Source organism: Urocampus carinirostris, chromosome 5 (assembly GCF_059441175.1).
Source record: "Urocampus carinirostris isolate Australia breed hairy pipefish chromosome 5, RoL_Ucar_1.0, whole genome shotgun sequence".
Lineage (NCBI taxonomy): Eukaryota > Metazoa > Chordata > Actinopteri > Syngnathiformes > Syngnathidae > Urocampus > Urocampus carinirostris.
In genome coordinates this window covers 29,109,104-29,124,976 of record NC_142353.1, presented here as the reverse complement: position 1 = coordinate 29,124,976, position 15,873 = coordinate 29,109,104, and the positions used below count along the sequence as shown (strand labels likewise).

The 15,873-nt window shown below is 36.0% G+C and overlaps 1 protein-coding gene across 1 annotated transcript in view; it reads left to right on the top strand.

The window, feature by feature from the left end:
* Positions 1 to 15,873, top strand: part of kiaa0825 (KIAA0825 ortholog) — a 215,324-nt gene that overhangs the window by 55,194 nt on the left and 144,257 nt on the right. The window contains exons 8-14 of the mRNA XM_088336394.1: positions 821 to 903; positions 1,019 to 1,249; positions 3,244 to 3,521; positions 6,152 to 6,302; positions 8,874 to 9,064; positions 11,813 to 12,019; positions 13,810 to 13,917. Of these exons, the coding sequence (XP_088192520.1) occupies positions 821 to 903; positions 1,019 to 1,249; positions 3,244 to 3,521; positions 6,152 to 6,302; positions 8,874 to 9,064; positions 11,813 to 12,019; positions 13,810 to 13,917 (1,249 nt within the window). The remainder of the gene's footprint in view (positions 1 to 820; positions 904 to 1,018; positions 1,250 to 3,243; positions 3,522 to 6,151; positions 6,303 to 8,873; positions 9,065 to 11,812; positions 12,020 to 13,809; positions 13,918 to 15,873) is intronic.

The window sequence follows — 15,873 nt, the reverse complement described above, 5'->3', positions numbered from 1 at the left end:
TCTTTGTTTTTATGAGTTGTTAACGTACATGCTTTATTTATATGTAGGGTATTTCGAAAAGTGAACATATACAAATATTTACCATTGCTTTGTCTGGGAAAAAATAATTTCGGTTATCAAGCAATTAGGTTTTGGAACACAAATCCTGAATGGATGATGGTCTATAGTCAAGTAACGGCGTATCACTGTATATGTGTACTATAGTATAATACAAGGAATCATTACTTCCCTCATCTGCGATATGTTGATGCCGCAAAGCATCGTGAAATTCGTAGTTCAGAGACAAACCCCGGATTACTCGGTAGAAAAGCTACAGCTGTATACATCCATGTATAATGTAAGCCAATGCTTCTGGCTATCTGCGTATGAGCAAACTTTGCAACAACGGAGCACACTTTTTAAGCGAAAGGGAATGAGAACAGTACTCTAATAATTTTGGCCAGTAAAATGGAAGAAATCATAATAATAATAACAACAAAAATACATAAACTAAATAAATAAAAGTATATCAATTGAATTGAGTTAGAAAATGTTTTTGAAAATAAGAAAAAGTATTTTTAAAAATAAAGTATCGAAAACTTCTCATTTTGGAAGAAAATATTTCTAAAAATACAATAAAGATATTTCTTCGAGATAAGTTTGCTTGTTCAAATGCTAGATAATACAATATCTTAAAATAAGTGAAAATATACTAAAAGTAAGCTATTTTTTTCTGCCAAAACCTTTTTACACAAGAGCTATCAAGAACCATAGACATTTTTGTTCATGTCTGACGTTTCTTCTTGACTCAATGACAAATAATTGATTTATATTTTTTTAGGCATCCTCAAAAAAGGTAAAGAGGAATCAGACCAGACAGAATTAAGCAAAACATTTTCAACAAAAACTTTTCATACATCAGAGGTGAGTTCTTGAAATTTCGTTCTATAAATAGTACTTATAAATAATCAGAAGTACAGCAGACCCTTTTCGGATATGTCATTTAGTGATAGAAAAACATGGTTTTCTGATCTTTCAGGTCCTAGAGTTTGATTGGAGGTCAGCCTTTAGCGGGCTAGCTCCTCACATGGCTCACTGCGTCAAAGTGGTTTTGGACGATGTTTTTATCAAGAATCTTCAGCAAGAGGAAGCCCTCCATTCTTTGGGACACTACTCAGTCTTGATGGAAAATTCACGGACAATGGATGATGGCGCCGATGACAACTTTGAAACATACTCTGAGAGAGATGCTCCTAAAATGGTGGCAAAGGTATGGCTAACTATAGAAGCTTTTTATTTTTTGACTATAAAAAAAATCAGCAGAATAAAAATATATATATTAAAAAATATATAAAAATAGACTTAATATGTATCTAAAATGGAGTACTTCTCTCTGTCTACTCCTTAACTGTTGTATTTGTTCACAACCGTAGGGCGCAGACAGCATTTGCGTTTCCCATTCCATACGAGTGTCAAAACGTCCTCGTGCCCAGAAACTGCACAACCTATTTGCATACATGTAGGTCATTGTTTTACATGCATGCATTTGCATTCTTAAAACAAAGAGAAGGCTGCTAGCATTGATTCATACTGTATGGAGTTTATTTCGCCGTACAGGAAACTGGTTCAAACCAATAGTATTCGATTAAAATGAAATAAATGATTGATTCATAGAAAATGTGCTAATATGTTACCAGTTGTGAGTTCTTGACCAGGTCAGGGAGCCCCTAAACTACATGTGTCACGCCATATCATTTTATGTAGCCCACGATTTTAAAATGTCGGAGTGTCTAAATACGAAAAGGTGAAAAGAGCGTTTGGAAAAAAAACTACCATTCCAGTAGTGACAACAATATCTGCGAAGTGACAACTGAGTACCTTTACACACCAGTATGTCCAAATTGATGCCAATGAGTGGAGTTTAGACATAGACGATTCTTAGAAATGTCCAAGAAGAATTTGTTATTTTGTCCTACGATGATACCTCTACATACGATAAGAATTTGTTTCTGGATTGTGCTCTGATCTAGAATTGCTCGTATCTCGAGCGAGTTTTCCTGATATGGAATAACTGAAAACTGATTAACACATCACTGGCCTCCAAAAAGTATCTAAGTAAACGTTATGTGGCTATAAAACACATTTACATTGTATATTATTAATATTATTATCATCATGAAATGCTTTACATCTTTTTTGTTCCCCCAAAAGATTTATGTTGGGTATCCTGTGCTATTCGAGTCTTGAGTGACACAATTATAAGTTTGTTATGTAATTTTCCTATGTGGGGTAATGTTCTGTTTTCTTGTTTGGTCTTTCAAAAAATTCTTCTTTGCAAGGAAAAAAAAGAAAGAAAATAATGTAATAAGTGTGGGAAATTGAAAGCATTGGCTTAAGTCTACTCCCTCTGGGAACATGTTTATGTATTATATTATTTATTGGTCAGCTGTTATTTCTGTTTTGTGCGAATATTTTGTTGTTGACTTTTGGTAATAAGTAGTTGATGCTTTTTTCTTTTTTTTGCTGAGTTCAAATAAACGTAGTTTGTTTGATCATTCGTCCATCTGTCCGTCCGTCTGTATGTTTGTTTATTTATTTGATTAAACAAAAATTAAGTGGACATAATTATACAGTAAAAACATACATAAGATGATAATAAAATTACTTCAAAGCTCCAGTCTCTAGTAGTAAAGCACACCTTTTGCTAGCGGGAAAAATGTTTTGTACGCCACTTTCAGCTTCCTCACTTATTCACATCTAGGGACAATTTTGACCTGCAGTTAAACCTGACATGCTGTAGTCTGCAATAGTCTGTTGTCTGTGCAGCCCTTTGAGACTCCATGTGATTAAGGGCTATACACAATCAAACTTGACTTGACTTGGTTAGGTCTGTAAATTGTCATAACTTGGATTTTCTCATGTGTCAGGCAATTATTTTTTTACAAAAATTCGAAAAACATCCAGAATCTCGAATTTCTCATAACACGTATGTAGAGGTATCAATGCATTTAATATGTAGCATTGTGAGTTATGTAATTAATAAATTCAGAGTTACTTTACATAAAGAAGTATTTTCACTTCTTTTGTATACCAATACATTTTGGTTACTTTTACAAGTTACATCAGGTCCCTTGAGAACAGCCATTATGCTCATAGGGCCCACGCTGGTAACAATGAGCTTTACACCCCTGCCCCAAACCCTGAGTCGAGACTGTATTATGTACAGCTTCTTGCTTATTATGTATTTTTCTTGTTTATTATTAGTTTTGCATCCCGATGGTTGAAGAGCTGGACAGGTTGTTGGTCCTGGCAGCTGCCTGCAGGGACAGCTCGCTACTGGAGGTCCGATCGAGCTTTGTGGAGGCTTGCGGCCGCGGAACGATAGCTATCCTGGACCGTTTAGAACAGAGAGCACGAGAAGTTCCATCTTCTCTGCCACTCAGGAATCTGTCGGCTCTGTTGGCCACGTGCATCTACTTACTCCAACGACTGGAGGGCTACCATGCTCGGCTGAATGACTCAGCCTCTTCTTTAGCTATAGTGTAAGTAGAACCAAATTAATGTCTTAAATTTGACACTGTATATATTTATATCCATCTTCTAAACTACTTTATAAACCCTGATGTGTGTGTATGTGTGTATATGTGTGTGTCTGTATGTTACTTATAGGCTCCAAAATGGCTAAACCGGTTTACCTGAAAATATGCATTGGTGCACTTGAGGCCTCAGCGAGTGTCTTTAGCTAGGTTTGAGGTTAAGGCACCACCAATAGATACCAACAAAATCGCCAAAGATCTGCTCTTGTGTGGTCTGCGTTTGTGGTGTCTCAAATGCCCACTAGCGGTTAAACTGGGTACTGAAGCTCCCTACCACCGACCACTTAAAGCAGCCGAATCCAATCTTCTATCAGCTTGGCAACACCCGGCCATTTTACTTGTATGAGATAAGATAGGTTCAGTTAAACATTGTTAGCACCTTAGCTCCTAGCACAAGTGACAAACAATACATAAACAAGAGGTCATTGGGTACATTTTGCAGATCACCTTTGGTGCAGATCCAACCACATTTAAAATTGTTCTCAAAAAAGGCCCATTTGTCTCTGGTTTTACACATTTTATTGTCTTTCAAGGGTAGGTAGGAGAAGGATGGGAAAAAGAAAAAAATCTCCAACTGTAAAATAATGAATATTTCGTGATTCAAAAATGTGATCATTTTTAAATTGATTAACAAATGATTGTTGTCATGATTTAGGATACGATAAATTCTTGATGATTGACAGAAGAAGCATCCAAAGCTATTTTGGGGATGGGTGGCTTTAACCTGTTATCCCTTTTTTCTTTTCAGGTAATCTGTTGATTATATGATGTGATGTCTGTTGCAACATAATTGAAAACACAAACACATTTTCACATGATAATTTTTTTAGCCGGCTAATTTTAACTAAAAGTGACTTTTTGTTCAATGTATTCATTAGAAACTTTTTTATATAAGGTCTGTGTTTGTTTGGATAAAGTTGCTAGCTGCTAGCCATGTCGACACTGCTAGCTGCATTGACACTAGAAAATAATTCTTGAAATAAAAAATAAATAAATTGCAAAATAATTGGCTTTTTTTGAAAATATTTTCCTTGTTTTAAGATGTTATGTTTTGTGTAAAAAAAGGGAAACAAAGAAAAAAGGAAGCAAATAAATGAAGTTACATTTTCTTATCAATTAGATGGTAGAATAGTTAGCTCATTTTAAAAAATATTATTTTTTTTATCTTTAAAAAATTAAACTAATCCTTAAATTGTGTCAACATTTCTGATGAGTGGTGGTGGAGTATTTTGATCATTTAAAAAATATTATTAATTATTATAGATTCAATATTTCAAAAACAAGAAAATGTACATAAATTGAGTTTTTTTTCTGCAATTGGGATAACATTTTCCTCTTTTTTAATTGTATAACTTAGTTCAGTATTGGCAAATTCAATTTGGCCTTGGGGCTGAAACTAGACTTTCTGTTATACGTAAACAATTGTAAAGATTTTTAGTCTTGTTTTTACTTTAGTAACTTATAGGTACTCTACATATTAAAATCATGAATGACAAGGAATTTTTCATTCACAAACAATGCGGAAAATATTTTCATGTTTGGCATGTATTGTGTTAACTGGTTCATTTTAACAGCTGAGTGAATGCAGTTTTACACCTGAACCAACTCACCACTCTATACAAACTCAACATTTCACTCTACCTGACAGAGAAAGCATTTGGTTTGCATTAAGATCATAACTTTTGATAGAAACATAAATATTGTTTGTTTGTTTGTACATGATTCAATTATTTGTTTGTTTGTACATGATTCAAATTGAATCGTTTCTTCCGGCGCCGTCACGAATGGCAGCCACTCCAGCAGCTCCCGTGTTATTTTCGATTGTTCTCGATTGTTCTCAGCTCAGGGATGCTGCTGGAAATGTGAATTTCCCTTCGGGGATGAACAAAGTATCTATCTATCTATCTATCTATCTATCTATCTATCTATCTATCTATCTATCTATCTATCTATCTATCTATCTATCTATCTATCTATCTATCTATCTATCTATCTATCTATCTATCTATCTATCTATCTATCTATCTATCTATCTATCTATCTATCTATCTATCTATCTATCTATCTATCTATCTATCTATCTATCTATCTATCTATCTATCTATCTATCTATCTATCTAAATAAACTCGATAATCACTTCTTTTTTGGACATACTCAGACATTCATGGTAGGCCAGATTAAATAATCCAATTTGCTGAATTTTTGACCAACCTGTCTTAGATTTTAGTGTGCAGGATTGAAACGGAACTGAAAATGACAGACACGTGTTAATAACACCCACAATGAGTCTACATCTGGTGTTTTTATGCCCTATAATAGTGCTTTAACCTTTCCCCATCGAATGCATCAGGCTCGCCCTCCACGCTCTCGTTTTTCCACCTCTGCCCCCTCCGCCGACACTCTTTCCTTCTGGCTCGTAAAACAGCTTTTCCTCTCTTCGCCAGTCATTCTCAGCTTCCTGCACCCCCTCCTGTTAAAATCTCCCCTCTTTCTGGAAAGTATCAAGGCAGGCAGATTTAAAGGAGACAATATGTCAGGCTGAACTTTTGCAATAAATCAGGTGTTTTCCGTGCAGGCACTTGAGTCTACTGCCCGTGCAGAAGTACCGGCGAGCCGCGGAGACCTTGAAAGAGCAACTAAGCTGCTATTGTATCCAGGTTTGTTCAACCTGCCTGCTTCATGATGCCGAGAGCCACCACTGGGCTGACCCCAAAGCTTTTTATGAGGTAAAGTGGGCTCAATTATTAGAGATAAATATATATGGTATTTTCTCATTTTATACACAGAAAATCTCAAAAAGAAGGAAACATCTTATTTAGATTATTGTTATCTTATTAAAATATATAACCCAAATGAGATTAAAAAAGTGTTTACCAATTCTTTACAAATTATTTAAAACAAAATAATACTAAAGAATAGTACCCAAATAAATTATAAATAAATAAATAAAGACCTATTTTGAAAAATAATTAACTAAAACTCAATTTTCTGATTATTCATATACATTATAAATATATTCATATATATATATATATATATATATATATATATATATATATATATATATATATATATATATATATATATATATATATATATATATATATATATATATATATATATATATATATATTTATTTATTTATTTATTTATTTTCAGACACAAGTTGATGATTTTATTGAGATATTTATTATATTTATTATGTCTACAATACAGTACTGATATCAATGTAAAAAGGTCTTCACTACATTGCGGTGTGAGTGAAAATCTGTCATTTTTTGGGACCCCCACGGGATCTCCCGCATCTTCTTTTCATTTTCCCGTTCATTCCCACCTTCTTTTTCTTGCCGAACCTTCCACTATGAACTTCCTGAGAACATCTGTGGCTTTCACGCTACCCCAGGGTTGGGGGTGGTTCTGCTCCTCGGGCTCAGCTGTCTGAAGTCTACAGTGGGCCTGTCTGGAACGTAGCAAAAGGGCCAGAGCGCTGTGTCCCTTAATGCAGTCGAAAACCCCCCCTCGTTCCTTCCTCGGGGCGCTTCCCGGGTCAACGGTGTCGGGCCTACCTGCTGAGCGCAGGTGTGATTTTTTTTTTTTTTTCTTCTTTCGAGCACGCCACTTTTGCAGATGAATGCTGGCATGGGTGCAGGGAGACACATCTTCCAGGTTCTGTTTTTTTAAGTGTGAAAAAGAATAAATCAAATTTCCCTCTTCGTGCCTTGGCGCTCTCCTTGCATTTTTATTTTCCAAATCACATTCACGCTCTTGCTTTTGTCCCAGAAAAGGTTATTGAGGAGGATGAACGAGCAGTTTGAAAATAATAACTCAATAGGATAACTAAAGTGTATTATATCTTTGTTTATCAGTTTTTTTTAATTATTATATTTTTAAAGAAATATGTATGCATAATTAGTTTAGTCATTATATATGGATAATATTTACCCCAAAAATATTTCAACAAGCAAAGGAATATGGAGAGAAACCATGAGGCAAACATCTTGTGACGTTTTGGATAGACCGGACATATTTAAGGTGCACAAGGCCAATTTGCCCCAGGAATATAAGCAATAGAGCTAAAATGATTGTTGTTGGTTTTTTTTTATGTGGATTCAAAATTTGCGTTCCAAACACTCAGATAGATACACGCGTTTCACATTTGTGTGGTAAACTGTAGTTTCGTATTATATTTTGTTTATTGATAATTTTGTTTCAACTCAGTTTCAGATGTTATTTGGGCCAAGTATTCGAATGAAATGTATGCGTCAGAGGTTTCACACCATATTCAGGGTTTTGCTGACAAAAAATCAGAAGTTCTGAAATAAGGCCCACACTAATATACATATATTTTGATGCTGTTGTTGATTAAGCAAATTTGAGCATACTATTTTGCTTCTTTTTTTAACTAGAGAAATATTTGAGTAAAAATGTGTTAGGACTATTTTTTCTGGTTTAATTTACTATTAAAATCTGTCAACAGTAAAAGTCAAGTAAACAGTGTTATTAAAATTGTAAATGAAATAAATAAATACATAAATAAATAAAAATCTTGATTGAAAAAAAAAAGAAGCAAATAATCAATTGATCAAGGAGGGGGGATCCCAATTGATTTCTAGTTGAAATCTTCATCCAAAGCTCAGAATTTATGTTGGACTCATTTTCTGATGTCAACGGAGGTAGGCCAATTTTCTCATCCTGATCACGACGTCAGGTCTTGCTCCCATCAAAATGAAATGAAATGATCTGCATTTATATAGCGCTTTTCAAGTCAATGACTTCCCAAAGCGCTTTACAATGTGCTCCACATTTCCCAATAGCGGCCTTGCAGCCATGTAAGGCGCTAACCTGCTTATTGGGGGTATTAGGGGTTCAGTGTCTTACCCAAGGACACTTTGACATGTAACACGGACGAGACGGGATTTGAACTAGGAACCATTGATCCCAAGACGAGCGCTCTACCTCCTGAGCTACTGCCGCCCCTAAAACAAATCCCTAAATGACTCACCCCAGGGACGAGATTGAGCAATATCTGAGATCGATGAAGTAAAGTGGGAAGAAAGAAATGGAGCAATTTTGACTGGATGTCCGTGTGGTCGCACCATTTCAACCACAAAGCTTCTTTGTTGGACCGTGGAGATGAGGAGCTCTCATTTTCTTTCTTCCAGAAGGTTTAAGTTACTTTCGTCTTCATTCAATTTGCTTGTGGGGTGTTCTCCGGTTCAGGAGAAGAAACCAGGTGCTGAGTGCAGGTGGCCTGGTCACCGAGACCTTCTTTCACCTCTTTTTTTTTTGTTTTACAGGGTGAGCGATGTTCCTTCTCTGTGCAGATGTGGTTCTACTTCCTGTGTGGTCTCCGTAGTGATCTTTGGGCCGTCCTACCGCCGCGGTTGGCCAAAGACTTGCTGGGTCAAGTGCTATCCGAGACATTGCAGGTGCTAGTGAGGAGATATGCCAGGGCCCAGCCTTCCTTTAAGAGGCACTTGCAGATAAGGTCATTATACACCACAAAAAGTCAAATTACAAACATGTTTAAAGTCCCAGGTTTTATTATAATGCAGTGTGAAAATATTTCAATCATTTAAAAAAAAGGACAAGTGATTCAAATAATAAGCAAATAAACATGTACTGTCTCATAGTAATGACCTTTAGGAAATGGGTAATTACACAACTTGAAGAACCCATCATTTTTGGCCACCATCTTACTACTAAGGAATACCGAATGACCATTTTGCAAAAGTAGCTCGTCTCTGTATTTGATGAATGCTGAGTTCTGTCATTCAGGCATCATTCACTTTTTTCCCAATGTTTCCTTCTCTAACAACTATTTTTGGCTGCATGGGAAGGGTCACCGCTAGCCACTATTGTTTTTGATAGTTGCTCTAATCAGTTGTTAGTCAGCTCTGACCAACTCAACAATTCGCTCTTGTCAGCTGCTCTGGTTGTATCTAACTCGCTCGGTCTTTTGTTGCAGCTTGCGGGTAATGAAAGCCGCCCTCATGTCCTGTTGCTGGCTGAAATTCATCTTTGCATACGCAAATAAATATTGAAAAAAAGCTTACGAATTATGCCCATTGGTATAATTCAGGCTTCCATATCCTGTTTTCTTCAAATGTACAGCCGTTGGCTCCATTTTAAGCTACAACAACCTTTAATGGTGAAATATTACACTCTTTAAAAATCCCCACAAACTTTACTAGCCAATTTTTCTTCTTTCACTCCCCCAAAATTAAACGCATTACAAACACATTTTACATTCATTTTAAGAAATACTTAGCTCATAACAATGGAATGCATTGTTTGAGGTGTCCTTAAAAAAGTTGAAAGTTAAATATTTCCTTTATAAAGTACATGTTAACAATGTCCAACTAAGTACGAAGAGCCGTTTTATTCCACTGCACCTATGTGCTTTTATCTTACTTTTAGCAAAGCTGTTTGAGGCAGAAACTATTAGGTAGAGGAATGGGGGAATGGGGATAGAGGTGAAAAGAAGGGCATTCCGGTGTCTCGCCGCGTGTTCTTTTCCAGGACCAGACCGAGTATTCGGACTTTGAAAAAATACAACTAGAGATAAAATCAGAGTGCACTCAGGACTAATCGATGGAGACACGTTCTCCCACCAAAAGACATGCAACAAGGGTTCAGCCCCTTTCTTACAGTGAGGAATATTTGCAAACATGCAGCACTAAGAAACACACGGAACTAACATTACAAAGCAAAAAAAAGAAGACCCTGTACAAGAGATTAGCACACATCTGAACCTTCAAGGTTGTGTAATAAGACCATTGCTGAGAAATACACTGATATGAAAGAATACATTCAGCAAGTAAATACTTTACTAAAATATGTGGAAAAAAATTATGTGCATTAACAAAAACTAAAATGAATAATGTGATTATCAAAGTAATAATGTGATCCTTAAATAATAAACTTAATATCGCTGGAAAACTCATGTTATGGTGACAACGTACTCAATGACCTATTTTAATAACTTAAAAGGTTTCTATTTGTATATGACGAATGATTCATCATTTGATCTACATTTTCTTGAACGGTAAGGTGTTTTAAAACATTATGCACTACACCAGTGTTTTTCAACCTTTTTTGAGCGAGGCCATGTTTTTTTACCTTGGAAAAATTTTGCAGCACACCAATAACCAAAAATGTTATAAAATGACACTGAACAGTATGTTTAATTACAATATAATTTATAACAACCCCAGTTTTTACAGCACAGACTTTTGACAATGACATAATATTTGCCGAAAATGATTCATAAATATTTTATAAAATTTTACATTTTAAAAAGTGACATGGGATAATTTCTCACAGCACACCTGACGATTTCTCACGGCACACTAGTGTGTCGCGGCACAGTGGTTGAAAATCACTGCACTACACAAATACCAAAAAGTACAACGCAAAGCTGTTAGCTATCAAGGTAACATTTGCAGTTGTGTACAGTTTAGCAGTTTACTCACTACCATCAAGTGATTGTAGAAACAGTAGAAAAAAACAGTCATTTAGAGAAAAATAAACGGTTTTCCCAGGTGGTTAATTGTTGCAAGCACTACCTAAAAAAGGTCTCCTAGCATTGCAGTAAGATGTGGATTATTATCTTTGGAGCACGCAACTACTGTGCTGAGCAACGATGTGGAAAAAAACAAAGTGATTTTATAACATGATTAGGATAAACCTTTTAATTGCTGTGCTTAATTTCAATTGGCCTTGTAACTCAGTATCAATCCTGCTTGTTGCCGTAACGTGTCCACATTTAGCGCTGGATCAAGTCAAGTCAAGTCATGTTTATTTGTATAGCCCTTAATCACAAAGAGTCTCAAAGGGCTGCACAGATCAAAGACTATTGCAAACTACAGACTATTATGACACCATCCCCTCACCTAAAACCTACATGAGGGCAAATAATACACATATTATCAACATAAAGTATAGGTTATTCATATGCTATGGAGTAGAAGTGTGTTTTAAGCTAAGATTTAAACATTTCCACTGAGGCTGCAGATCGAATCTCAGATCAACAATTCGTTAATTTACCAGATAAATGCACGTTTGGTTGCGCAATCCAGTCTCCCTGTTGTAATTAGAGGTGAAGGTTGCGAGTAAAGTTCCAAATTCCGTACAGCCCGTAGTATTTTTCATTTTTTTATTTCTATACTCATTTAGTAAAGTAAGAAAACACGGAGTAACTGTATCCATTTCCCATTGTTTTCCCCTCCACAAGATGCGACATCACAGCCATGCTCCTGTTTGTAAAGCACCTGATGTGGAGCGTATGCGAGAGTCCTGAAGCTTTTCTCCGCCGCGACCCTTCTTCGGAAATCGTCATCATTATGGGATCTTCTGATTGGCCCTACCAAATCCACGGCTTGTGCCAACAACTCCTTTCTGTCCTCGTGATCAGCACGGCGCCCCTTGCTTTGCTTTATAGGTTTGTGTGTTACAAAACAATACCGACAGTGTTGTGCGGTTACTGAAAAACAGTATTGATTTACCTTTTACTAGTTGTTAAAGTTAAAAAGCAATTCAGTTCCCCTCTCAGATTACGGTCACCCAGAAGTATTGCTAGTTACAAATTAGCATATCTGCTCACATTGAAACCGACACCCTAAAACAGCTTTAAAATAGACACATAATTAAATAAATACAAGAAAATGTCTACAACAACCTTTGGACGCGGTGTACCCTTCATATTACTTGGCTTGTGCAATATGTAGAGCTTGCAAAGTAACACTTAGCGGAGACACTCCATATCCATTTTGTCGCTTCAAATTACTCAAAGTTCTCCATTTGTAGGTACTGCCCGAGACATTTTATTTTTTTCTCCAGGCATGGTGTATTGCAAAAATAATTTACATCCATCCATGCCTCCATACACCCAACCACCCATCCATCTTCTGCACCGCTGATCCTCACTAGTGTTGCAGGGTTGCTGGAGCCTATCCCAGCTGTCTTTGAGCAGTCGGTAGGCAGGGTTCCCACGGATCATTGAAAAGTCTTAAAAGCGATTGAATTCAATATTCTATAAACAAGACTCAATTGGCATTAAAATGTCTTAAATCAAATTTTCGAAAGTCTTATAAATGTGAAAACATTAACAAGATTTATATCTGTTTGAACTTAGAATATTTAGTAACATTTATCAATTATCTTTTTTAATTGTTTGGTGGCAACGTAGCGTGACCACAATAACGGAACTATCAAAATCGTGATGTGGTTTCAGTCGGACCTTTTAGAGCAGTCACATGTCTAAGGTCTACCCACAATACACATAGCAACTTCGGACAGATACGTTTACTTTGGACAATAGAAAAGTGTAATTTTAATAAAAAGTGGCTATCCGACGAAAGGATTTTCTTCATGTCTCGAAGCTGTGCCTGGTAACATGTAGGAGGAACGATGAATTGTGTGTAAGAAATATTTGTGTTTTTTTTTGTTTTGTTTGGTTTTTGCTTCATTTGTGTGTTTTTTGTCGACTAGGTTTGAAGTCTGATTTTGAAAGGCTTTAAAGAAGTCTAAAAAAGTATTGAATTGAACTTGCCATAAGCTGTAGGGACCCAGGAAAGGGGACACCCTGAACTGGTTGCCAGCCAGTCAAAGAGCAAACGGAGACCTACAACTATTTACTCACATCTAGGGGCAATTTGAACTTGCCAATCAACCTGACATGCATGTTTTTGTTGTTGTTCCAGTATTAGCCATGCCCTCATCGGTACACGCTGCCGGCCATTCACTACTGGTGGAGTACAAAAAAATATACACAGATAAACCTAAACCCTTAATTTCAATATTTTATTTCATAGTTATAAAAACTGCTTGGATGAAAATATATACAGTAGGGAGAATATCTCCAAGAGAAGAAATTCAGCGTTGTTCTATGGTGTGCTTAATATGGCCCCACTGTAACTATATTCAGTCGTACTTTGTAGGCAGGTATGAAAACGCCCACGTCCTTTTAGATTGTGATTTGTGGATTGAGGGATATATGTAACAACATGACTAATGCAGGATGATTATACAGTAAAAGATAATTGCAATTCATTATCTGCATTTATTGAGTAAAGCAGTACCGCACAGTTTAATTACTACATTTCAGTACTCGTTACTAAGAAACATCATTTTGTTTAAGAAATGAGTTCCTTTTTAACACATTAGTCCCAACATTAGTTACCAGGTGACTCAATGTTAAAAAATGTTGAAATTTCATGCTGTCTTTTACAGAACGTTTGTAGATAACGATACTTCAGTGCCACAGCAGTTGGAAAGGACTGCAGGGGTCCATTGGCTAAACGCCCTGGAACCAAAAGTCTTCACCGAACAAGTCATGATGTAGGTATTGCACGCACTATTATGATTGCACCTGCAACACATTTTGGGGTCAATTCATTACTATCCAAAAAAGAACCTTTAAAATGCCACGAAGCAAAAAACGTAACGTCATTACTACAAAGTTTGTTTTTTTAACAGAAATATGAAAGGCACAAGAGATTATTAATACGATGTCAATTTGAACAAAACAAGCCAATTCGTAATTTCAAAAATGGAATCTAGATTTTTTTCCCATGGTGATTGTCAAATAAGAGTCCCCCCCTGTAATTTAGGATATGTATTGGAGAAGGATCTGTTACGAGGTGATACCCTGAGGACCAAGGAGGTTAAGGGATCCGTGAGCTGTGAATTTATTAAAAAAATAATTAATTGATTTTTGTGAATAAACAAGTTTAATGCAGGGATGCTGAAGGTGGAAGCAAAAACATTATAAAATTAATGACTAACTGGGGGTTAACATTGGCAAAAGTTAAGAGATTTAGTTACTCAGCTACATTTCTCAAAACAAATGTCGGTCACGCCATCCTATGCCCACATAATCAAATTTTCCCGATTTTGAAACATTAAACAGATAAGACAGTTCAGTGTTTTTTTAAAGGACAAGAAATTTAAGGTGAATCTTCAAGCTTTCCACATTAAAAAATACCATAAAAAAAGTAAGATAGTAAAAAATGCTTATAATTAAAATGAAAACAGAAGAAAAAGAAAAACAATACTTTAAATAACATTTTAAATAACACAAACTATTATAACTTCAACTGTTTTAATTCATAATTAAATTCCTTTTTTAAAACATGTCTTTTGGGGGGGTTGGTTGCAGGGCAATTTCCAAAATTTTACACATTTTATTTAATACGTTTTAAAGAAATACTACATTCAAGAATATGTTAAAAGAAATAATAGAATAAATGTAGTAATTAAGTATCTGTGCATGAGACAGTGCCAACACGTGCATCAGGTTACCCGTGTGACCTCTAAGGTGCAGTCAATCATTCCCCCCACTCACCCTTGACTCCCCCCGCCTCCCCTGTAATCTCCTTCACAGCCAGAGGTGATGTCACGGCGTGCTGATGGCGCACAAATCAAACCGACCCCCGCACTCTTGCTCCCATGCACGAGCGAGCGGGTATTAGTTTATTTTTATGACCTCTTTATTCCTTTGCCCCTACCTTTTCGCTTAGCAGTACTGGTTCTGGCCCGAAGCCAGACCCAGAGGGCATATCCACAACCCTAATAATAAAATGTCACAATTTTAACAATCCATGTCGTAATCAGTGCAAAATATCTCTTTGTAGCACACATTATTTAATGTCTCCCTAGAGACAATGCTGCGAGAAGCACAAGAGAAAAAAGATCTGTCGCGTCAAACAATGGCTTGCAGTTTTAAATGTATCCACTCGATGTTGCCAAAAACCAGGCACAACTATTATTGTATTGTTTTAATCAACCAGAGGACATTGAGGAAACCCCTCCTAATGTTGAGAAACACTACAAGAATATACATTTTAGTGAAGGAAAAAAATATTTGGAAAAAAAACCTTTAATAGGGTTAGGGTTAGGGTAATTTTATAATACGGGTTAGGGTTAGGATAATCAAATCTTACATCCCTCAATCATATTTTAAATAATAATAATAATAATTTCCTTGTATTGTCATGCGAGCCTCCAAAAAAAACCCCAACCCTACAGCTAAGGCACACTTTTTATGTCATTTATTTACTAGTGTAGCCCTCTGTTAGAATGTTTTTTCTACCATGTGGCCCCTGTCTCAGAAAACAAAAAACAACATATTTAGATACAGCAATTTTCTTTAAATTATGACAGTTTCATTACATTTCTAGAATTGTTACAATAGATAATTAAGAAAATAAAATTTCCAAAAATGTCCTTAGTTCCTTCTTGTATAACCATAAGCATGGTGTCCAATACCAGTATTGATAGTTATGATGTGGACCA